This window comes from Micropterus dolomieu, linkage group LG11, assembly GCF_021292245.1.
Source record: "Micropterus dolomieu isolate WLL.071019.BEF.003 ecotype Adirondacks linkage group LG11, ASM2129224v1, whole genome shotgun sequence".
NCBI classification, from domain to species: Eukaryota; Metazoa; Chordata; class Actinopteri; order Centrarchiformes; family Centrarchidae; genus Micropterus; species Micropterus dolomieu.
In genome coordinates, this window is record NC_060160.1 from 29,710,509 (window position 1) to 29,735,753 (window position 25,245).

General features: G+C 39.0%; 1 protein-coding gene across 3 annotated transcripts in view; it reads right to left on the minus strand.

Moving 5' to 3' along the window:
* The window catches only part of LOC123978603 (glutamyl aminopeptidase), a 94,415-nt gene that overhangs the window by 42,772 nt on the left and 26,398 nt on the right, over window positions 1–25,245 (minus strand). For all 3 annotated transcript variants that reach the window (XM_046061928.1, XM_046061927.1, XM_046061925.1), the window contains 12 exons: window positions 21,659–21,772; window positions 21,399–21,533; window positions 20,944–21,009; window positions 20,784–20,849; window positions 16,797–16,957; window positions 10,524–10,606; window positions 10,084–10,220; window positions 9,620–9,675; window positions 9,391–9,541; window positions 2,569–2,642; window positions 1,838–1,942; window positions 1,357–1,530 (listed from right to left, as the gene is read on the minus strand). In XM_046061928.1, the coding sequence (XP_045917884.1) occupies window positions 1,357–1,530; window positions 1,838–1,942; window positions 2,569–2,642; window positions 9,391–9,541; window positions 9,620–9,675; window positions 10,084–10,220; window positions 10,524–10,606; window positions 16,797–16,957; window positions 20,784–20,849; window positions 20,944–21,009; window positions 21,399–21,533; window positions 21,659–21,772 (1,322 nt within the window). The remainder of the gene's footprint in view (window positions 1–1,356; window positions 1,531–1,837; window positions 1,943–2,568; window positions 2,643–9,390; window positions 9,542–9,619; window positions 9,676–10,083; window positions 10,221–10,523; window positions 10,607–16,796; window positions 16,958–20,783; window positions 20,850–20,943; window positions 21,010–21,398; window positions 21,534–21,658; window positions 21,773–25,245) is intronic.

Genomic DNA, 25,245 nt, shown 5'->3' on the forward strand with positions numbered 1-25,245 from the left:
CTGTCCACCAACGTTTACCATCCAACCTGACAGAACTGGAGAGGATCTGCAAGGAGGAATGGCAGAGGATACCCAAATCCAGATGTGAAAAACTTGTTGCATCTTTCCCAAAATGACTCATGGCTGTATTAGATCAAAAGGGTGCTTCTACTAAATACTGAGCAAAGGGTCTGAATACTTATGACCATGTGATATTTCAGTTTTTCTTTTTTAATAAATTTGCAAAAATTTCTACATTTCTGTTTTTTTTCTGTCAAGATGGGGTGCTGAGTGTACATTACTGAGAAATAAAATAAACTTTTTTGATTTTTGGAAAATGGCTGCAATGAAACAAAGAGTGAAAAATTTAAAGGGGTCTGAATACTTTCCGTACTCACTGTATATACACAGGGTGAGACCGTGGTTGATGGCCACACCACTGTTTGGCGTGGAGAAAGCTCTTCAGTGCTGCGCATGTGCGCAAGGGATAAACCCACTAGCGATAGCCTTAGAGGGCGAAGCCCATACAAAATACTGTCACATCATCATTGTACGTATTTCCATTGCCTGCTTGGGATGTCTATCATCACAGGGGTTTGGACTCTGTCTGCATATGTACATGTGAGCCTCATCGGCAGTTTTGTGTAAATAAATGTAATAAACTGCATCATGCTCTCTGTGTCTTGCATTTGGGTCCTAAACTGCCTCTGCACTCAGCTTACTGTGACAGCAGTTTCATTTTTAACACTGTTTTTTTGTTTCAACACAGTGTTTCCAGACAGGTTTTTAAGAGACAGAGAGCACAGTGAAACAACAGAAAACTGAAACTGTGATTTTGTCTGATCCGAACCAAATCAACATAAATTCAGGTAAATGACAACATCCTCTGTGTGTTTGGTTGTACTGGCACTAAAAAAGAGAGGTCACAGAATGTTTTTTGCTGCCACAAAGCCCCCTATGCACACTGAAACACTAAGCCTATGTTTTAAGATTTACACACTCTGGAAACCGTTGCTGTTTTAAATTGTTTGTGTGTCTCTTGTTTACATGTCTGACTGGCTCCGCAAGTACTTTTCTTTTAAGTTACTGACTGACCTTACAGGATTTCTGGGTGATTAAGCTTTAAAGTGAAGCCTAACCACAAAACCAAATGTGTGTGAAGCATTACATCTAAAGGTTAGAGAAGGGTGTAGTATGTCTTCATGCTGATTTGTGTTGTGTGGTTACTCAAAATGATACTGTTGCAGTAGATAACAGATAAAGTAAAACATTGCAGCTACACAGGTACAGATCAAACCAAATATCACAGTGATCTAATACAACTTTTATTTGTTGTCTATTATGACAACCATTGTGTAAAGAATGTGTTTTAATTACTTGGAAAGGAGTGCCACATTCTCCACAGATGCCAGTCCATACAACAGCTTGTCCTTCTCTTGAGCCAAAGAAGTATCTTTGTACCTCTGGAACATTATGTTCCACTTTGCTTCGGTGCCCGAGTTCTTCATGCCATAGCGATAGACCAGCAGTCTCAGATTCACAGCTACACTGCTGTAGGTCCAAAGATCAACAAAGTTTCATGTTAAGTTACCAGAGATGGAAAAACGTCTCGTAGAAGACATGAAATCATATTTCAACACATTAGTTCTTGCAGCTTTAAACATCAATAGTAAATGTCAGGTTTAGATGTCAGAATCAAAGAGCAATGGTTTCTCAAAATATATTGTGATGTCTATTCTGCTGGTTATGCACATTAATGATAAAAATACACTATAATTACCCTGTGGGTCTGTTTCTTTATAATACTTTCTGGCTATAAGGAAAATTGACCACAAGTAATCCACTGGATTGGTGATACCTGAGACTTCCATCAATCCACAGGTCAAAAATGCGAGAGGCTTCATTCAGAGCCTCCTGATCACCCATCTGACAAGCGATGCTAAGCACAGTCTCCCTCAGTAACCTGGCAAACACAATAACAGGTCACATGACAGGATCTCCAACCACCAATTGTAAAACCCAGGGTAAATTAGAGCATGGGTTAGCATAAAAGAAAAAACACATACTTTGTTAAACAGCAATAATATTGTTACTGTCATCAGGTTTACTGACTGTACATTGTAAAGGACACCAGGGAAAGATTTAAGATGTTTTCTGAAATGTAAAACTGTGTAATAATAATAATAAATTCTATTTATACTGCACCATTCATAAAAGACATGCAGCTCAAAAAGGAATAGCATAATGTTATTGTTAATCCATTAATGTATTGCTGACAGGCAGGCAGTGAGGGAGCTTAAGGCATCACTTGGCTAAACAGATCTGTACAATTGTGTATCATCAGTGTTACTATGGAAGCTAATATTGTGTTCTCTGATAATATCACCTAGAGGAAGCATGTATAGTGCAAACAGAGGGGCAAGGCAGCTCCCTTGTGCATTTTTATTCTATTATACTCGATTATGTCATATTTCACATTAACATTTTCTTCATGTAATGTACTGTATGTTCAGAGCTAATTTAGAAACAGTCAGAGACGTAAATCCAGTTTTAAGGCAGTTTAAGAGAATGTATATGTTCCTGCTGTACCTCTCTGTCTGTGTCCCTTCATCATTCCATCCAAGTTGTGTTGAGATTGCTTTAACATGGTCACGAAACAGTTTCTAGAGAAAACAAACAAAAAGATGGTTCTTAATTAACTGCAGGGAAATACACAGAACAAGAAGTTTTCTGGATTGTGCAGCACTCAGACAGGAATTGGGCCCAAAGACAAGGTACAAGGGACAAGGTTGTTTATTTGTCATTATACAGCACAAGGCTGCATAATGAAACAAAATTTGTAGTTCCTCCATGCTACACACACAACATTTAATTAAGTGTAGGACTATACTAAAATATGACACTAGAACTGGCAGGATGTGTTTCGGGATTTCAAAGAGATATTAAGCAGTTCAAACAAAGCAAAGAGATCCAAAAACAGGTTGTCCAAACAAGGAGACAAACACTATAATTCAAACTAAGCAGGTTGAGGTTAGGGCAACGATTTGGGGAAAAAATCTAAATGCAATTTTTCTGCCAGATATTGTGATTACAATTTGATTTGTTTAATATTCACTGCCAGTCTATTTTTGACAGAAGCTGCGTCAAGCAGCCCAGAGCAGATTAACCAGGCAAGTAGTCAGACACGGGAACAGCATAGAGAATCCGGTCGATTTTCAAAATAAAAACCCTTGTGCAGAGTCCCGATCGCATATCAACAATAAACACAGTTAACAGACAAAAAAGAAACAATTTAACTATGTAGCCTACTTAATCATGGTAGAAGCCCAAAAAACAAGAACAACTGAACAAATCAACAAAATATGAACAAGTCAGCAAAATCAGGCAGGCAAAACGCTTCAAAATTAACCTAATGTATAATTAACCTACATTTTAATTGCCATCGTCACGATCAGCTAATCCCATTTTCAAATTGCAATTTTGATTTGAAAACAATTAATCGTTCAGCCCTAGTTGAGGTGAGACAAATCCACAGACACAGAAACAAACCAACAGGCAGGGTTACAGACAGAAGACCAAGGCAGGAACATATAACAGGCTGACAAACTCAACATGGGAGACAATGATCTGACAACAACTGAACTAAACACACGGTAACATCTACACACAGGCAAACGAGCAGACATAAACAACAGATGCAGCAAACTTCAAACTAAAACAAGTAACAGGCAGACACATGGACCACACAGACACACAACAGACAAATTCAGAATAAACAGGACAAGCATGCTGATAGATAAACCAAAACGTCTCGGGTTACATATGGAACCCTTGTTCCCCGAGAAGGGGAACGAGACACTGCGTCGGTGACGACACTATGGGAACGCCTCTGGGCGTGGCAGGGCTGAATCATGAATGAAACTACTCCAATCCTATTGGTGTTGCTAGAACGGTAGCGTGTGACGGCGTAACTGGAGGCGTATATAAGCACGTCGGCACACCGGACACATTAGCTCTTTGCTATGAAGCAAGGCACTCCAGACGGGGTGAGGTGTGGCGGAGAAAGTGCCTGGAGATCCCCCACATAGTGCGGCCTAGCTTCACTCTGGTCATTGGGGACAAAATGTACTTGACGTGTGCAGGAGACAGGTGGGCCCGCATTGTCGTTGAGTACCACACCACCCCTAGGAACGTAGTCCGTTGGGCGGGCGTCAACACGCTCTTCTTCGCGTTGAGCCGCAGCCCCAAACGCTGAAGGTGGGCGAGGACGACATCTCGATGCCGAACCGCGGAGGCAGCTTACTCGCAGCATGTGTGCAAGGCTTACAAGGCTTACCGCCATGTAAGCCTTGTCCACCACAGCAGATGTCACGCGGCATGACTTGGTGGGCAGCGCCGGCTCTTTAAGGGATGACGCAAGACCGGGCAAGAGATAGCTGGCCAAAGCATCCTCAACAAGGGGCATCGCCCCATAGCCGAAACCCTTGCACAACTCATCGTGCAAATCCAGGAAGAAAGGCAGAGACTGGCGGCTTACTCGCAGCATGTGTGCACAGCACATCCAGTTCTTCAGAACCGGACAGCTGCAGCCTCTCCAGGCTCACACCTTGAGCGGGAGAAGCCGAGAAGCGGGCACAAGACACACACAGGGCATGAGTGTCCCCAGCCGTGATGTAGCGCGGGCATGGGAAAACACACTGCCTGAACTGCTCACCAGCCATCTCCTCTGCCAGACTTCCTTCCAGGTAAGAAATTTCCTCTCGTTTTGGTTGTGCTTCTTTCGTAGTCTCAAACATGCCAGAGTGCCTGCTGAATAGAAAAAAGCTAATGTGTCCGGTGTGCCGGCGTGCTTATATACGCCTCCAGTTACGCCGTCAGACGCTACCGTTCTAGCAACACCAATAGGATTGGAGTAGTTTCATTCATGATTCAGCCCTGCCATGCCCAGAGGCGTTCCCATAGTGTCGTCACCGACGCAGTTCGAGTTCCCTCGAAGGGGAAGCTCAGAAACACAGACCAAACAGGCCATAGCTAAAAAAACAACAAAAACACAAATCCAAAACCCAAACAAACACCTGGCCTGAGGCCTGTTTCAAAAAGCGGGTTTAGTGAAAACTCTGAGTAAGTTGTGCCCACGATGAGGGAAACTCTGGGTTTTCGGTTTCAGAGAGCATGATTAGATAAACTCTAGGTCTGTAACCCGGGGAATTTACGCTGTGAACCTAACCTGCTCGGGAGGAGGCTTACTTCAACTAACGCTGAGTTTCTCTCTGACTCCTCCCCTCCTGCAGAGCTTGAAGCGGCTGTCTGACATTTCCTCATTCAGACTGTCCATATCAAAGCACATATTGGAACACAGTTAAGTCTTTACAAACACCGAAATCACGGTTAAATAGGCTGTTAGTATTGTTTTTTTTCCCCAAACATGATCTTGAACATGACGCTTTTATGATCAATCTGTCATCGATGTATGGATAGAGAGTTTTCTTTGGAAATCGTAAATTTATTCTCAGCACAGAATAAAATCTATAACTTTAAAACACAGTGACTCTGTGGACATTAAGGCAGCTTTCAGGTTGGCAACAGTTGCACAAAAACACTTACTGTGTGCTACAGTGCTGCAGTGTAGGTTACTGTTTAAACTAATCTGTTTAAAACTGATCAATGAACAGTAACTTTTCATATTGTAGTCGCACAGATTGAACATTCCTATCGTAGTTATCAGCTGGATATGATGTGAATATTTCTGCGTGAGGATGACTGTGGTGCAGCTGAAACAAATAAATGTAGTTTAAAAGTGAGTTTTTCATTATGTGCTGATAGTCTGAATGCGTCTTGACAGCATTTCATAAAATACGAAATGAGCAAGATTTTATTAATGTAAAATAGACATCTAAACTTCACAGTCATTTTGAACCTAGACACATTTTACATTGCAAAGAAGTCATTAATAGGCATAGGTCTACTGAGTCGGACTGTTACTTTACAATCACAGGTCCATGAGTAACCTAAACTGTGTCTAATCTGTTCCATTAATAATTTCATCTTCAGTTATTGCCACCGGCGTTTAGTCCCGTCAGGTTACAGCTGAATAAACAGGCCTGTAGCTATTTAAAATGAATAACAGATTGTAGGAGAATTCCAGCACTTTATCATTCATTAAGGAAATTCCAGTCTGGTAAATGATGAATTAGCAACACTGTATAAAATGTAATAATGTTAATGTATCGATCCTCCACTGCATTTTTGAGCCCATCATGGTCCGCGTTGGCACGCATTCATATTTCTAGCTCCACCCGATTAAAATGGAGGCTCTGCCTTTATTTATATATCGGAGCTCCATTGATGATGGCTTTTTTTCATCCCCACGCATGCGCTTCCATCTGGTTCAACATACTCAGAGTTGACTGAACTTATTCTGATTGGCCTTTATGAAACGGAAAACTGTGAGTTTGACAGCTCAGAGTTCTTCAACCCAGAGTTCAGGTTTACACTCAGAGTTTGTTGAACCTGCTTTCTGAAACGGGGCCATGTAGTTAACTCAGGGTTATCAGGCAAACTCAGGGTTGGCAAACTCTGACTGCCTACACTGGAGTTAAACGGTACTACGACGGTGAATAAGATGTTTGTTAGTTGAGACGGTGTTAACATAATTGGAGTTGGTGAGCGTTCGCAAAAAAGGGCCATGTTCGGCTGTGCAGGCAGAGTTTCCAGGTAAGAAACAGTGAACAGTGAATGCTCCGTATTTTATCCAGAAAAATGCACATTGATTGTGTCAGGATATGAGGAGTTTAAAGACATGTTAACGGCCAAATCTAACACCGTGGTGGCCGAGAAAGCCAAGGAGGTTTGTTGGCATCGCAGTGAGTAAATTTGTAATTATCTTCAAAGTGTTCTTATTGTAGGCTAATTCTCTATTTACTATTCTTTAATGTGTAATATGATTAAGATATAAATGTAAGCTACAACTGCACATAAGGTCCATTGTAATATAAAAAAATTAAGCCAGCGGAGAGGGGTAATAATCCGAGAGAAAACTGAATTTCCAAGTATACTCTACAAGTAAAAAACTTGAATATTCTTTGACATTATAGTCATACCTCTATGAGAGAAACTTCACTATTCATTCACTATTATGCATACAGTGGAAAGTTATTTAGGACTTCGCAATCGGATTTATCAGCGAGGAAATAATTGTGAGTTTAGCCCACAATGACTATATTATAATGCACCTTAGAGACTTTGCCGTAAATTGGTTGTATTCAGAAGAAAACACCAGAGTGATTAAGATTTTTTGTGACTTTAACTTCAGGGAATTTCTGAGTTTTGTTCTTGTAAATTTGACACTCATCTAGGAATTTTTTTCTTGGTTTATTAACCCCCACCCTGGCTCTGTATTTTTTGGACACGTAAAATAGTCAATCTAAATATGTGAAAACAGGATAATTCAATTATAGCCTACAGATGGGCTATGAAACTGTTCCGTTAATTAATTAAGATCTCCTCCCTTAAATCAAAGAGGCTGCAGGGCTTGCTGTATGAATGTAACGCTATTGTGTTAAGAATAACTTCAAGTGCAGCGTAAATTGCCATGGTAACAGACCTCAGTTAACACCTATCCACCTTTTGTAGTACAGGTTAATCGGGAAGTTACACCCGACGTCTCCAAGTTACTCCTGAAGTTACCTGGAATAGCAAGTTACGTCGCTTCAGGCCACAACAGGCCACAGGGCCCTGTTTCAGAAAGCAGGTTTAAGAAACTCAGAGCTGTGAAACTCTGAATTTTCATAGGCAGTAGGTCAGTATTATTTTTTTTGCAGTAGAAAATGTGTCTAGGTTCAAACTAAAGTTTTAGACGTGTACAAAATCTTGTTATTTTGGTATTTAATGAAATTATGTCAAAACACGTTCTAACAGCAGCTAATAATGAAAAAATTACTTTTAAACTACATTTAAACTAAATTTAGATTTGTTTCAGCTGCACCACAGTCATCCTCACAAATAGTCACATTATCTCCAACATGATAAAAGATTACTGTTCATTGATCAGTTTTATATAGATTAGTTTAAATTGTGTTTACGCTAGGCTACTACAGTACTACTACAGTAATGTAGCCCACGGTAACTGTTTCAGTGCAATTGTTGCCAACCTAACACATGCCTTAATGTGCACATATTCACTGTGCTATAAAGAAGGACAGTGTAGCCTATGGATTTTATTTGCACTGAGGATAAATCTACGATATCCAAAGATAACTCTCTGTCCATTCATCAATGACAGATCATGGATGATTCTGATGTTTCGTTCGGATATGTGCTTTGATATCGACAGTATGAATGAGGAAATGTCAGACGGCCGTTTCAGGCTCCGCAGGAGGGGAGGAGTCAGAGAGAAATTCAGCGTTTGTTGAAGTAAACCTCCTCCCGAGGAGGTTTAAAGATCTCTAATCAACTAAAACTTGACTAAAAAAAGGGATGAGGTTGAGTAAATATAATAAAGACTAACTAACAAAGGCTAACAAACTAAAAGTTTGGGACCAGAACGCCATTTTTCCTGCTTGAAAACGGACCAAGCATCAACCCCAACTTGCATGAGTTGCACAGCGCTTATTGTTGGTCTGCGCCCATTGATAAGGTTCTTCAAGAACCTTAAAAATTTCAGGTTAAAGATCTCTAAAGAACTTAACTTTTCTTTTTGCATCGGTCATACATAGAGCCTCTAGCTGAAACTAAGAGCAAGTGACCAGGTAATTAGCATTAAAAGGAAGTACGAAAACACAACAGATTTAATGTGCAGATGATGATGTACTTTTGTTTGAGTGATCAAAGTCTGAACTAAACTCGTTGATTAATTTGTTTCCTGGCTATAAGGGCAGAGGCTTCTAATGGATTTAAATATTGTGGTATTTCCTCCTCTCCCAATGTAAATAAATGCCATTTTCTGCCTATAGTGACAGGGTGTTTTCACACCTGGTTTGTTATTTGCCATGATGTGATTGGTTTGGGCAGCTGTAGACACAGTAATTGCACATTAGTTTTTGGTGAGGACCAAAACAACCATACTGAACCCAATTTAATCAGACTGACAAAAATGTTTATTTGGTTATGCTGCAAATACTAAAATGAATATCCTACCTTAATAATTGGTTGGATCTAATAAAGATGTTGTCTGCTTTGATTTCTCTTAAACCTATTTAAATCAATACATAGTGCAATTCACTTTTGCACACCTACCACATCACTATATCATTGACTTGATTTATGTTAAAATGTTACAAAAATTGCACATTTGTGTTGATTTTGCAGACATGGTTAGTTGAACATTTAGACACACAGACTACAGACAAACTTCAAGGTGAATGAGTTTGAAATTTGAAAGCTCAACACATTGAAGGATTAGCAGCCCCTTACCTGAAACTTTGGGTAGAGTGCAGCACTGCCTGACAGCATGTCCCGAACATAAGCAATAGAGGAGGCCACACGGTCCCAGACTATGTAGTCAGTCTCATTTGTCAGGTACTTAGTAAGGTTGAAGGCATTCCCATAATCTGTAATGTCTGCCCTGAACAGTGAAATTAAGCAGTATTTAGAGTCTCTGTATTTGATCGGAAGCGTGATGCGTTTTTTTAAGAAGTCTTACCTTGCAAGAGCAAAAACATCCTCAATGTAGCTTGTTCGATCAGCTGCATCAAACTCCTGTTTTTTAAGAGTCAAACAGAAGATTGTTATAACAGTAGCAGATTACAGAACAGTAACAAGATTATGATGCATGATGTATCTAGATGTATGTAGATATGATTGGTAAACCGCCCTGAGAAATGATAGAACATAAATGCATCCATTTATTTTCAGCTCAGGTTTCTCGTGTTCTTACGCGTCTGCTCTAAATGTTAGCATGTACGTTCAATATGGATTGAATAAAAATAAAATAAAAACCATATCAGGTTGTATCATGCATGTAAGCTTCATTCATTCAATAGAAGCTTTGAATGTAAAAAGAATGACATTCAGTACAGCCTTAGATTTTGGTGTCACAATCACAACTAAAATTGCTAAGCAGTGTGTACAGTGTGTGTGTGTGTATATCACTGAGGACAACTTTACAGAGTGGTTGTTTTGAAGTTGTTGACTAATAGCGTCCCACATGTGGTTGTCATAGTTGACTCTGTAGAATCCAATGTGATCATTGTTAACCTTCAGCAGCCCATCCACTGAGAGTGAGTAGTTACTGATGACATGCTCTGGAAATCAACACAGTTATGGTAAGTATTATTTGTATCACATTTTGGCTGGATCACTCAATTTCTGCTATAAAATAAAAACCCTGTGAATATCTTTATTAACAAAAAGTCCATATTTTTTTAAATCAATTTTATTCTTTCTTTCCCTTTCATTTGTTAGGTGCTCACTATGATCCCTTTACACCTGACATTAAAATGCATCTCATATCTAGATGACTGACTTAAGGGCAGCGTGCTTTATATGTTTTTGATTATTTTGAATGTTTGAAGACAAGTAAACAATAGTTCAACTGAGTATACTACCATCGCTGCTCTTGTCAAACATTGCCAACATATTCTTGTTGCTTTTCACAGATTGCCATTTGACTGGAATTGTCCACTTGTACCTGTAACAGAAACACATTGTTATTAATGTATTGGCATTAAAAACCTACAGATATACAATACAGTTCAATTAGTTTAGGGCTTAGTCTTTAAAAATAACTTATAACTTATATAGAACTTATAATCACCTTTTATCTCCGCTTTGGTTTTCACCAACTCCGGGAACAATATCTTACTTATTAGCTGCTAAATGCTTTGTAGCATGAGCCTCCAGTTAAACCTCTAAACTCACAATGGGCCAATGGAGGACCGTCTCGGTCAAAGTTTATTAGAAGAGAAGACACCAATGTTCCTTATTAGTGCCTGCTTACCACTGATGAATTATTAAAACTCTTGTTCTCTTATTGTATATCCCTGCTGCCTACTATGACAACATACACTGGGACTGTTAACTGTTAACACTGCTAGCTTAATAGTGCTGACATGAAGCTTCCTGTTACTAGTGTTGAAACATGCACACCAATTTGTCCTAATGTGAACTAATGAAGATCAGAATTTAACTTTAAAAATGTTTCCAGACCTTTGTGACAACATCACATTTATGCAGCCACTTTACAGCCACCTCTTCAGCAGTTTACATAATCTTAATGCTTTTACAGACTTCTTAACTTTTGTCATTTATGTGTTGTATTTGTCTTGCAATACTTGTTTAAGCAAATCATATTAGTCACTAAATTTTTACAACCAGCCCAGGTACTACAAATGAAAATTAGCTTCTACATCTATATCTACATTGAAGTGTAAACCGCAATGTTGATTAATATGCATTGTCCCTGGTAAATTAATAAATAAATGTAGTATCAATGGCATAAATTTGCAATATTTATATTACGTCATACTTTCCCAGATGTCTACTAGAGAGATCCCCACCTAAAACTCCATTGTGACGTTGTCTTAAAGGTCCAGTGTGTAATATTTCTGAGGATCTATTGACAGAAGTGCAATATAATATCCAAAACTATGTTTTCAGTGGTGTATAAAGACCTTACATAATGAACTATATGTTTTTATTATGTAACAACACAGCCATCTCTCCTTTGTTTCGTCAAGCAGACGGCCTGACTCCAGGCCCCAAACACCCCAAAAGAGGAGGGGGTTTGAACGAAGCCTGCCACATCAAAAACTTTGTTTCCACCCTGAATGCTGGTTGCAAAGTAAACAACCAGGCAAATCACCATCTCCCCCAAAGTACGGTTCGTTTGACCAGTGTGATCGCTCCATGCAGTGTGCCACTTGAAGAGGTGGGCCCGGGCATGTTTAAGCTGAACTCTGGCACGGTGCTTATCTAGTGTGATCGCTAACCGTACACAAACTCCACTGTGCTGTGAGAGAGAGAGTGCTTTTTTTTCCCAAGAGTGCAGTGAGAGTGCACAGAATGACAGATGATATTGACTTCCAGCTATGTACAGCGTGCTTACCTTGACAACCCAGCTGTGATCTATAATAACATAGCTTTCCTTATTAGCTAGGATCCTTACATCCTAATAACTTTTTTTGAGGTCGGTCTCCGACATTGACAGTTGTGTTGGACAGATTTGTGCAATGGTGTTCATGAGAGAGAGACAGACAGACAGACAAGTTGCTGCTCTGCAATCAACTAGGATTTTGATAGTAAAAAGGCCTAGTAAAAAACTCACATATCAATATGTGGCGGTCGGCATTGATACTGTGGCAATGTATAGGAAACACAGACTGAGTGATGACATAAACGTGCTCCTGCTCGGATCGTTAGGGGTAGTGTGAGCAGAGGCCAGCGGGGGAGTGGGGAGGGGGGACAATCGTGCTCGGGCATGGTACAAGGCAAATGGGCCTGGTGTACTATTAATTGCAGATTCATTGTGGCAAGTAGAAAACAAGACAGATTAAAAGTATTGAACTGCTAAAATGCACAAGATACAGATAAGAAGTAAGACTTTTGCGAAGTTGCTAAGTTGCAATGATGACAGCACAAAGGGACCCCCAGAACAATAGAATTAAACAGTCCATACACACCATGGTTGATATACGATGAATGTGATGATTATTTGATCAGAAAAACATGTATATCCTTTGGAAAAATACAATCATGTTTGTTTGAGTTTTAATGGTATTAAATTATGTATGTATGTCTTTTAAAAGATACGATGTGACTTCTAATGGTGAATTACTGGATTAGAGCATTCCAAGACCATGTTGTTACAATTTATAGTTTAAACCAGTTAACTTTGATAAGACAATAATATGATAAATTTGACTAACAGTGTAGCCTATGTTGACATCATAGACTGTATTCGATACAGTAAACCATAGCCATCTTATATCAAAACTGTCATCCTTTAACATGTCACACCAGGCATTATCATGGTTTGAGTCATACTTACAGGGCCGAGAACAATGTGTAGTTGATCATGTAAAATTAAGACCGGAATCCCTCAGGGAACCATACTGGGGCCTATTCTCTTCAGCCTGTATGTGAACGAGCTGCCTGAAGTGTGTCCTGAAGTTGGCCTTCAGATGTATGCCGATGACATTGTGGTTTATGGGTCCGACCAAAGCCCTGCTGTTATCAGCAGTACACTGACCAAAAGTCTTGAGAAAGTGTTTAGTTGGCTAAACAAATCCTGTTTAACACTTAATCTTAAAAAAAAAAAACTAAATCTATGTGTTTTTCTATCAAAAGACAACAAATGACCTTAACATCAAAATGAATGGCGAACTCATCGATCAGGTAGAACAAAAAAAATACTTAGGAGGGATTTTAGATTCTCAGCTAAACTTTGAAAGTCATATCAAAAACATCTCAAGAAAAATTAAGGCCAGTATGAACTGTTTCAGAATGATCAGGAGCTGTCTGACATTTGAATGTGGTTATGTCTTTCTGAACACTATGATCCTGTCGCCCCTGTCGTACTGCACCACTGTTTGGTATGATCGTGTCCTAAAGATTTTAGATAAAAAGCCCATTCGAAAGCCCATCACTGTTACATTTTAAGTAAACATAAAATCTTAAAATTTGTTAATTTTGTTAATCTTAGACATATAAAGGTGTTTTTTAAATGTTTGGCAGGTCTTGCACCTGAGACACTTTGTAAATTTGTGAACAGGCTGGAACCCTCCCGATCAGCAAGAGCTGCTGCATGTGGAGTCTGTAAAGTTCCATTTCGTAAAACATCTTTTGCCCAAAATGTTTTTTCTGTGAAAGGAGCCAATCTGTGGAACTGTCTTCCTACAAATATAAAGACTTGAATTAAACTGTCCACCTTCAAAAAACTAAAAAAAGCCTAGCTCATACAGCAGCAGCAGCAGTGTAATATTGCCATATGAAATGTATATCTGTGTGTGTGTGTGAGCTCGAGTGAATGTGTTTATTTACTACACTAACTTTTATTGGTGCCAACTGGTTTCTGGACATTTTATTGTATTCACTGTAAATTTTTACTCTTTCATTATCTTAACTGATTTGTTAAAAGCCCTTCTAGGGACAGGTGTTGCGAATTAGCCACGGCTATAAACACTGTGATACAGGCATCGGATTGTTTTTTATGTAATAACCTATATTTTTTGTATCTGTCCCTATTCAAATAAACAATAAATAAATGGATGTAGTCATCGTGACATCACACGTTGGTTTGTGGACTGCCGTTTTGAAGCCTCGAGTTTGGCCGATAGGGCGCCACCAAGTTGAGTTTTTGCAACCAGGAAGTGCCTGGAAGTAACAAGACGGCGGAGCTAGCTAGGTGCATCTGTAATTCACGTTAACGGTCATTTTAACAGGGATGATAATTTTGTCTAGTGAACAATAGTCTTAAAACTAAATGTACTCACCAGAGAAAGTGAACAACCAAGTACTAATAAGCTTTTTCAACAGCGCTGATTGAATTTACACAGTGCCGTGGGTGCTCTTCAAATAAAGATTTATTTCTTTTTTAATTTGTTTCATAAAACAGAGATCCTTGAGTAGACTTGAATTTAGAATTTAATTCTTTGGTCGTAAGTTAAAATCAACAGATAAAATATATAGTTGCACAGTCTCTTAAATCTATCGTCCAGTTTCACAGGTGCTGATTTTGTCTTTGTCTTTTCCAAATGTTATGAAGTAGTCTATTCTTGTATGTACAGAGTGGGGTTCAGAGTAATGAGTATTGTCCATTTTGTTATGGAATAGGTCCAGCCATATGTCAATGAGACCAACTTCCTCAAAAAGTGCATTGACTTTCTTATGTGAAGACTTTCTATCATGTGTTTTTCTCTAGCTTTGGTTGCAGGTGTATGTTTAATTCTCCTCCACAGATCAGAAGGCCTTCTGTTTCAGTTACCATGATGCTTCTGAGTTTCTGGAAGAAGCTTATATCACTTCCTGGGGGTGCATATACAATTAATAGAGTACCGGAATTACCCTCTATATTCCCCCTAACTAAAATAGATCTGCCCTCCCACTTTGAATACCTTTTCAAAATTTAGCTTTCTTGAGATGAGAATAGCAACTCCTCTCCTGTGTCCTGATTTATACGAGGAAGAAAATATGTTAGTAAATCCCATTCTCTTCAGTTAACAGTTAAATACAGTTAAATAAAAGTGTGATTCCAAAGCTGGGGTCTCTAGTAGACGACCCTGGGCTGAGCTACAAGGAAAGTCTACAGTAGCTGAGCTCTCTGTACTGTCACGTTAAGAGGCAGCCCTCTATCCTTCATATCTGTAGTCACCTCCTCCACCGTCTGGTACAGCCGTGTCCCGTCCTCTCCTAGTAATACTCCTAGTTTAGAACCAGGAGTCTGGAAGCGGATCTTGCTCCGCTTTAACCCTCACAGCTTGTTTACCCAGTTCTCGGGAGGTCTAGGTGCGACCTCCTGATGTGCTCTCTCAATGTACAACTCCGTTGTCGCGGGGATATCCAACATGTCCCGTAGTAACTTTTCCACAAACACCACCATAGACGACCCCTCAGCTCCCTCAGGAACATTGTAAATCCTTAAATTCTCACGTCGAGATCTCCCTTCTTCGCCATCTTGTGCCTGTGTAAGTGAGCTGTTATCTACATTCCCTTCATCTACAGGTTCTTCAATTGCACTGTTTTTCTTTCCGTCCCTTTTTCCCATTCTTCTTTCCCATTGTCTGTCCGTATTGTCGAGAAACGATATGTTTGACGGTTTAAGGATTCTCCCAGAGGAACCTTTGTTTAAGGCTGCCATTCTGCATGGTGATGTCACCGGAACCCCCCTGATGTCATGTTTCAACTACTTTCTTATATTTTCTTATTAAAAATATTTAAGCATCAATATTGTCTTGGAACTTATTTAGTTAGACTGTTTAGTTATCTGCTATGATTAGTATAAAATGTGTCATTTAAAGGTTCAGTGTGTAAAATTAATTGACATCATCAGCATCATGTAACACATAACATATAGTTTTACTGAATAATTAAGTACATATAATTTCTAAATATCTATCTATCTATCCATCCATCCATCCATCCATCCATCCCAATTTCTTGACTGGCAACTCTACTATCTCATAGACGACATCTTTTGTCCTGTCACAGGCACTGTAACTATACTACTCACTTGGATAGGGGAAGGGGGGGTGTAACCCTCACCACTAGATGTCACTAAAACACACTGAACCTTTAACTAACAATTCTAATCGTAAACTTTAGCTCTTCCTTTCCTTTACTGTATCTAATGCTTAGAAATTAAGAACTGTATAACTGTTAATGGCATTTAAAGAAATGTGTTGATATTGTAGAAAGATACATGATTAAAACACACACAAATAGACTTTAAGACATTACTTTAGATTAAAGTTTAAAACACAGAAACCTTGAGGAACAAAGACCTCCCACAGTTTGACACACCCCAAGAGTGACAAACAAAATCAAAAAGGACACATGGTCTTGGGTGTTAACTCTCTTAACTTTCAGCTTCCTCTCGCTTGCTCTCGCAACTTCCAGCTCTCCGCATCTCCGCAGAGAATTAGTACCATTAGTACTATTTTTCATTTTCATTGATATCTGTTGCATTACTATTGTTTTACATCTCTATGTGGAATTTGTGTTGGGCTACTGCATGGTCTCACTCTCTCCACAAGAGTTTTACAAAGAGTATCAGTATGTCAATATTTCAGATGCAAATTTGCAATCTTGGACGATACCATCCTTATCCAGTTTAGAAAGCTCTGAGGATTTAAAACGTTAAAGCTTGCTTTTGTATCACTGACCCAAGAAGTGAAGGAGGGAGGTTGGCATCAGCTTTAGGATCCAGGAGGAAACGCTTTTGGCTCAGTTTGGTATATGCCTCTGTGACAGTCAAGTCCAGCACCGGATAACCCATCTGTTTGGTCCATGTATCCATTACCTCTGCAACCGGCAAGCCACTCACCTGCAGCAGAGAGGAGAAATCTTCTACTGTTCAAAGAACTTCACAGACAAAGCTTAAAGGTGTGATTAGCATTTGGTTGCTGTTTGTAAACACACGATTCAACTTTGCCCCCCAATCTCCTCCCCCCGCTCAAGGAGAGAGAGAGAGAGAGAAAGAGAGAGCAGCAGTGGTTGAGCGAGCTAGAGGGTGACCGAAGAGAGGGAACAGCGTTAGCGAGAGTAAGTGGATTAGTGGCGGGGTGAATGAAGTCAAAGCGGCTAGCCCTCAATCATTCAGAACTTCAAGGCTTAATATAATTTAAATGGATGAGTTCTATAAAAAAATCATCCTCATAAACAAGGAAATTAACTATAGAGACATTTTTTGTAGCATGCTGTTATTTCTGCTCTAATGTTGAGCAGTTTAACATGGGGGTGTATGGAGATTAACTCGCTTTTGGAGCCAGCCCCAAGTTTTCACTCGAGTAAGTGTTTCTGGAACTTCAGCGTTGGCTTCATCTTTCAGCCATGGCAAAAATAATGCTGTGAATCAGAGAAATAATTTATTGTTTCATGTCACGCTCTCAAACAAAAATAAACACCACACACCTCAGCACAACCCTACGGGAACGAGCCACATTGTCAGATTTTCTGTTAATGCACCCGAAGCTTAGGCTTAATCCTGTCGGCTGTGTCTGCCCTGCATGTGTGTTACCAAATTAATAAGACAATAAGGAAATACAGGGAGAGGGCAGCACCTCTGCAGATACAGATGTATCGCTAGGGGCGGCTGTGGCTCAGGAGGTAGAGCGGGTTGGCCGTTAATCGGAAGGTTGGCGGTTCAATCCCTGGCTCCCCCTAGTTGCGTGTCGAAGTGTCCTTGGGCAAGATACTGAACCCCCGAATTGCCCCTGGCGGCTATTCCGCCAGTGTATGAGTGAGTTTGAATGTTAGTTTCCGTTGGAGCAATGTGTGTGACTGGTGAATGCAGATGTAGTGTAAAAGCGCTTTGAGTGGTCGAAAAGACTAGAAAGGCGGAGCATTTACATTTACATTCGTAAGTGATGATTAAGAGGGATGATTTTTGTATGAGTCTATACAGTACATTGATTTTTAGGAAAATTCTACTCATTATGCCTTTAAATCAATATTTCAACATCTTGGTAAATACACTTATTTGTTTTCTTTCTTAAAGTGAGATGTTCAGATCAGGTCATCAATGCACGTAAGGCTGCAAGCCCTGATGACATGGTCAGGGCCTTGCGCTGGGCAGCAGACTGAGGTCCTGACTGAAATCTTCAACCTGTCACAGGCTCAGGCGTACCTTCTTTCATTCAGCTGTCACCTTGCTGACCTCCTACCCCCATTACTGTTTTACAGCACTGCCTACTGTAACTGCTGTACATGCTCATACTGTATAGTATATTCATTTCACACTGTTCATACTGTACATATTTTATAAAAGTCAAATCTACCCCTCACTGCATTATTATATTACCTTTAAAATATGCACATTACTTGCACTTCTAATTAGATGCTAAACTGCATTTTGTACTTGTGCAATGACAATAAAGTTGAATCTATATTAATCTTATCTAATCTCATGTCTGTGTTTAAAGTGCGGAGCTTATCTGGCTCTGTCCAAAGTTCAAAAATACAAGTACCAACTCACAGCCAGTTTCTTCATTGTCACAGTAATCAACCAGACAATCAATTTCCTGTGGTGTTAAAATAACTGACTTTACCTCAAGACTATTAAGGTGACAATTTAACCCTGTCCAGGAACCTAACCTCTCCCTGAACTAGGAATATCAGGACCTTGAAATGGCCAAAGATGGCCATAAACTAAGGCCTTCAAAATAGATCTATACATGAACACAGGCACAGATCATAGAAAGAGGCCTTTTGTTCTCTCTTCACATCAGGTTGTTAAACTGATTAGACAGCAGACGCGGCCATAAACTCTACAGCATTGTGCCTGAGTATGGAGAAAGACCACCCCAGGTCCTCCCATTCTGCAGTCTTAAAATATATATATATATATATATATATATATATATATAACCAAATTGCAAATGTTTAAACAATTGTGCAAAATATCACCCTGTTTTGTCTGATACCTTTTTTATAATTGTACTCGAAGGATTGGATGAAAAATGCCATACACACCATAAGAATTTAATTCCAGATTTCCAGAAGAAAAGAGGTGTATCAGGACATAACTTTTTGTGTTACACGCACTATTAACCTGTGTGCTTTACCTGTTCAGTTTAATCTTCTGCCCTTTCCTTAGTGCTAAGTAAGTGTTCTCTTATATTTAGTTTAGCAGATTAGACATTACATATAACTGCTGGATAGTAAAGCCTCCCAATTAAGGCTTAACTAGGAAATGTTCTGTCTGTATTCACTACAGACAGAACAGTTTAGTATCTAACCCAGGCCTGGGCAATAAAACAATAATAATCGTAATTTAATTTTCCTCAATAAAAACATAACAAATGTTCAATATATTGTCTATAAGTGTTTTATTTAATTCATTTGAATCACTAACAAATTTGCACTTAATGTTTCCACTAAAATATTTATTTTGTTTAGGAAAAGGGACTGAGCTTTACTAATCATCTTTGTTGAAAAAAGATTTTATCAATCGTTTTGAATACCTCAGATTTGTGAAGTGATCCACTGTTTGGCATCAAGTGTTTCTGACCATAAAGAAAAGCTTAACCCTGCAATTAACCATCTGATTTCTTCAACCTTTCACCTAAGAGCGAAAATCAGCCTTTAAAATTGAAAGAAATAATGATTTATATATATCAAGATAATGAAATGTTTTTATAATGAAAATGTTTTTGGCCATTTTGCCCAGCCCTAATTTAACCTGATGTTGTATTTCACCAACCTTCTTATTTTTTCCCATTAAGAACTGTTTAGAAATCAGAATATGTATTGTCTTGGAACTTCTTTAGTTAGTGTGTTCATTCACCTGATACGATTACTATGAATTGTGTTGTTCAACTGTAACAGGAATTTACAGATTGATTTTAAGATCAGTTAACAATGATATGTTAGCCTTTGCTCTTTTAATGCTTGGAATTATAGGATTGTATAACTGTTTATGATATTTGAGAACAGTGATGATATTGTGAAAACACAAACCATTAAACATGTGCAAAGAGACGTTTCCCACTTTAACCTTTAAATGAAAGGTTCTTAAAAACACAGAAATCTGTCCATCTTGTCCATTCTTCTTGTCCACTCCCTACACAGGAGATTTGACTCGCCTATTTCTAAGGCCTTTCTTTAACTGGGATGAAATTTCCCCAGACTAGTTATCTTATTGATTTTTTTGATTTGTTTAAGAACCAACCAAAAACCTTATCTCATTCAAATTAACTTTCACTACTTCATCAGCCAAAAGTCTGTAAAGTATTTCAAACGAATAATGGACCAAGCCTCACCAAAAGGCCGTGAACGCAACCGACCGGACTGCCAGCTATGGGACTTGGAATTGACAAACTGGTTGAGGAAACAACAAAGCAGTAAGACAAACAAACTCGACATGCTGTGGTCAGGTCGATGTCACTGTAGCTCTGAATATTATGCTAATTACAACTTAGATCACCGTAGGAACCAAAACCTGCGTCCATAAACTTCCCTTCGTTTCTTAGAAGTGTTTGTATTTTGGAATTTTGGACAGCTAACTGCTTCTCCATGCTAAACTAGGCTAACCACATCCTGACTCCAGCTCTGTACTTAACACACAGACATGACACGATATCTATCTTCTCATCTTACTTTCGTAAAGAAAGCAAATTAGCATTGTTTCCCAAAATACTGAGTAAACATACATTGGCGAGAGATGCCCAGTAGTTGGCCGTTTTGGCGTTTTTGAAGTAGTAGTCTTTCAAGTACATCTGGTGAAAGAAAAAAAAAAGGCTTTCATCAGTGAGTTGCTGGAACAGAAATTGTTAAATATCTGTCATGAAGCTGCAGTGGTTTCTGACTTACTCGACAGCCGTCTCTGAACATGTCTTTACCCATCCAGTCCTCCAGCATCCTGAGAAGGGATGCTCCCTGGATAAAGTTGGATAATTTTCATTACAAATAGTGTTTTGTTGCATGATAAATTGTTAGTATCTTGTTGGTAATGTAACTGATATGTCATTGTTCCCATCTGAGTTTTTTTCTGAACCTTAGGGCGGGTTCAGACCATTGATGCAGTATGATTGGGTTGGTGACTTGAACTCAGGTGCAAACCAAACAACCGCTCTCTGGTCCACCTTGAAGGGGTGGTCTTGGACCGCTGTCAAGTGAATGGCTTTTTTTTTTATAGTTTCTATACCAGACCAGTTGGAAAATTGGAAACAATGTATCATCCTCACCTTGGTTCCATTCAGGAACTGGACCTTTAGATGTGAACCCGCCCTTAGATTGTGGAAAACCCCACATAGTAAAAGCAGTACCTTGCTGTATGAGATACCATCAAACACAGAGGTAATCTCTGCTGGTGTCGACACATTCACAATGATCGGGTGAGAGGAGAGGAGAGCGTCGTCCACCATGACAGGAAACACATCACTGATGAGCATGACGTCTCGCTGTGTACCACAGGAGGACACAAGGCAAGTTTCAGAGTACTGAAGGCCTCAAAATGACTAATGACATGGTCAATGGGACTAATAGGTTGTTGAATCTTTGTTGTGCCTTTAAAAGGAGAACTCACCATGCCCCAGCTTGGTTCAGCTTTCTCCACACCGATGTACTCGAAGAAACTGGCAAAGCCCTCATTAAGCCAGAGGTCATCCCACCAATCCATAGTCACAATGTTCCCAAACCACTGGCAAAAGACAAGTGATATGAGTTTTGAGGATCTGAACAAAGGAAATAATATCTCAAGGGGTTTATGCTCAAATTAAATTTATAATTAAAAATATATGAAAGTTACAGGGACAATTTAACCTGCTAGGCGTCCCCTTGGGTAAAAATGTTCCACTCTGAAAGTGTCTGAACCATGAGAAGCACACACAGTGAGGTGCAGGCCAGCGTGAACTTCAATGTAAGACCATCAAAATTAAAACATGTCACAGAAGTCATAACTTGCACTACATGCCCCTGTGGACAAACATACTGTATGCTGGACAAACAAAGAGAGCACTCAAAAAACAAATCTCAGAACATAAAACAGCTATTCACACAGAGAATATGGAAAATGACATAGCCAAGCATTACCATGAAGCCAAACATTGCTATCCTTGGCCAGGGGGAGCAATCTACTAAAATGACTCTCTCAGAGAGAGATGTTCTGGATTTCAGCACTCAACACAATGACACCTGTTCAGCCCAGACAAAACATAGCAAAGTGTATATTAGCAAACCAAACCTGCTGGTCTGAATCATATTTTTTTTAAACTTTTTAAAATTGTTTTTACAAAATACAGTATTCACTTCAAGTGGATACAGAAATTCACAACAGAATAAATGACTATAAAAACAAAACACACAAAATTACAACCAGCTTTTGGAAAACCTATAGCGAAAAATGTGAATAAAGACTTGTGTCCTTTGAAACATACGTAAACTTCAAAAAGAGTCCCTTTTTACTGACTCTAGGTTTCTCGAAGTTATTTGGATGAATAAAACCTCTTACTTAGTCCAAATATGTGTCCTTTAGTCAGTAAGGGTCCACCAATCAAAAGAATAAAAGTGGTTTATCCTAATGTTTATTAAGTAAGTAATTAAGTTATATTCATACTATCATTTTGATAGTAGCATATTTCCCATCTTTGATGAGCAAGGGTTTTGTGGGAAAAGAATAAAAAGCCTGTCCCATATATAGGCACAGTGAGTTCAGTGATTAAAGGAAATGGAAGTCATGGCTGTTTTACTGTCTCTTTTTGCTAGAAAAGAGAAATTAAGATGGCAGAGTGGTGAGTATCACATGACTCTGTATTGATGGGACTAATGCTCTGCAGATGTACATCCAGCTAAATTCACTATGTATATAATAATGCTATTACAACTAGATTAGGACATAGGTACCATCTTCAAGACAGGGTTCTTTCAGCTTATATTGTGCATGTTGCCAAATAAATGAGCATGTTTTAATGCCCTGCTGATGAATACAGTCATTTAATAGGACTGAAGATAAAAACATCAAATTACCTCAAACCACTTTGGTAATCCACCCTTGCATAGTGTATACAGTATTTCATTGTGTACTATAAAGGTTCTGGGTTTGCTGTTGTTCAGTCACATATAAGCAGAGGCCCCATAAAAGCTTACCACCTAGAAGACTTTGTACATCATCATATTCAAAATGAACCACTACTGATCCCTCATTCTTGTAAATCTTTAGAGGTCATAAAACTCTACCTCAAGGCCTCTTATCTCCCAGAGTAAAATAACTGATATCTTGTAAAAATAATTTTTCCCGGATTGTGTATTGTAAAAAGCTTGACCAATAGCACTTAAAAGATATATTTACAATTCCGAACTCTGAACTCTTTTGTTTTCAATAATACATCTTTCCACCAGTGAATGAAATAAAGATAAAAGCCATCATACCATTGCCAAAAGATTAAGAAGCTTACCTGATATAAGTGTTTTTCTATCATATCTACTTGAATTGTGTCACAATTACATTTGGGCCAGCCCTAGTGTATATTGCCAAATAAATGAGCATGTTTAATGCCCTGCTGATGAATACAGGTATTTAATTGGACTTAATAGAAAAACTTCAAATTATCACAAACCAGATAGGATAAAGCTTGTGACTGGGGACCCGAACCATTTGCCCACTTTGGTAATCCACCCTTGCATATGTGTATACAGTATTTCACTGTGTACAGTAAAGGTTAGGGGTTTGCTCTTGTTCAGTACATGTAAGCAGAGGACCTCATAAAAGCTTCCCACCTGGAAGACTTTGTACATCATCATATTCAAAATGAACCAATACTGATCCCTCATTCCTGTAACTCTTTCATAAAACTTTATTGACTGACTCAAGGCCTCTTATCTCCCAGAGGAAAATAGCTGGAAAGAAATGTTCCCGGATTGTGTATTGTAAAAAGCTTGAACAATAGCACATAATAGATATGTTTCCAATTCTGAACTCTGAACTCTTTTGTTTTCAATAATACATTTTTCTACCAATGTCTGAAATTAAAATAAAAGCCTTCATACCATTACCCAAAATTTAGGGATCTTACCTGATATAAGTGTTTTTCCATCATATGTACTTGAATTGTGACACTGGGATAAAACTGTGCTCATACATAAAATTGTGCCCCCCTGATTTTATCACAGACACCAGATATAAAGCAGATACATAAGTGCGACTGTGGTTCAGGAGGTACAGCGGGTTGCCCACAGGCTCGAAGTGTCCTTGGGCAAGACACTGAACCCCGAACTGCCCCCAATGGCTGTTCCATGGTGTATGAATGCTAGTTCTGTTTGAGCACATAGGCTCAGGTCTCTTCCAATAGTACTATATCTACAACTATTTTGTCTCTGCAAGATGAAAGGCATTTAAATGTATGTAGTGGGATATCTGATGGAACTCTGGTTTTGGGAAACATTTTATTTTTTACTCCAATCTCACTGCCATGGCTGTCTAATTGTTCACTACCTCTATTCAATTTAATTCAACTTTATTGTCAGTTATATTATGCTATGCTTAATTGGATAGATGGCATAAATTTCAAATTTCAAATCCTTTTCTGTCACACATCTTTAATAATAATAATAATAATAATATTGAAATAAATAAATACATTTTGGATTTAATGGTCATTTTTGGTGATTTACACACTTTGTAATTTAACAAACTCCTCCTAGGGATTTATTTCGACCGACTTCAAATTTCTGCTGTGCCTTCTAAAGGCATTGAAGATGAAAAGTTGTGCTATTTGCGAGTTTTCGTCAATGGGCACCAAACTGTACATGTAGGATGAGAGTCCCGCCCTGAACACATGTACATGCTGACATTCACCCACAGTCATAGCGCCACCTGCTGGCAACAGGAAGTGACCTTTAACGAAGCAGCCCCCGCCGCACGTTTCACCTACATGTATGAAATTTCTGTGGCACACGTATCATGTCCAGACGTACCAAAAAGCCTCTTGGAGCGATGCCCTAAACCCAACAGGAAGTCGGCCATTTTGAATTTTACGTGGATGGATGATTTACACACTCCGTACTTTAACAAACTCCTCCCCGCCTCACACCCCGACGCGCTACACGTGCGAGGGCCCGCCCAACGCTGCTTGCAGCTTTAATTGTTGTTGTTGTTGATAAATAGCTTGAATACAA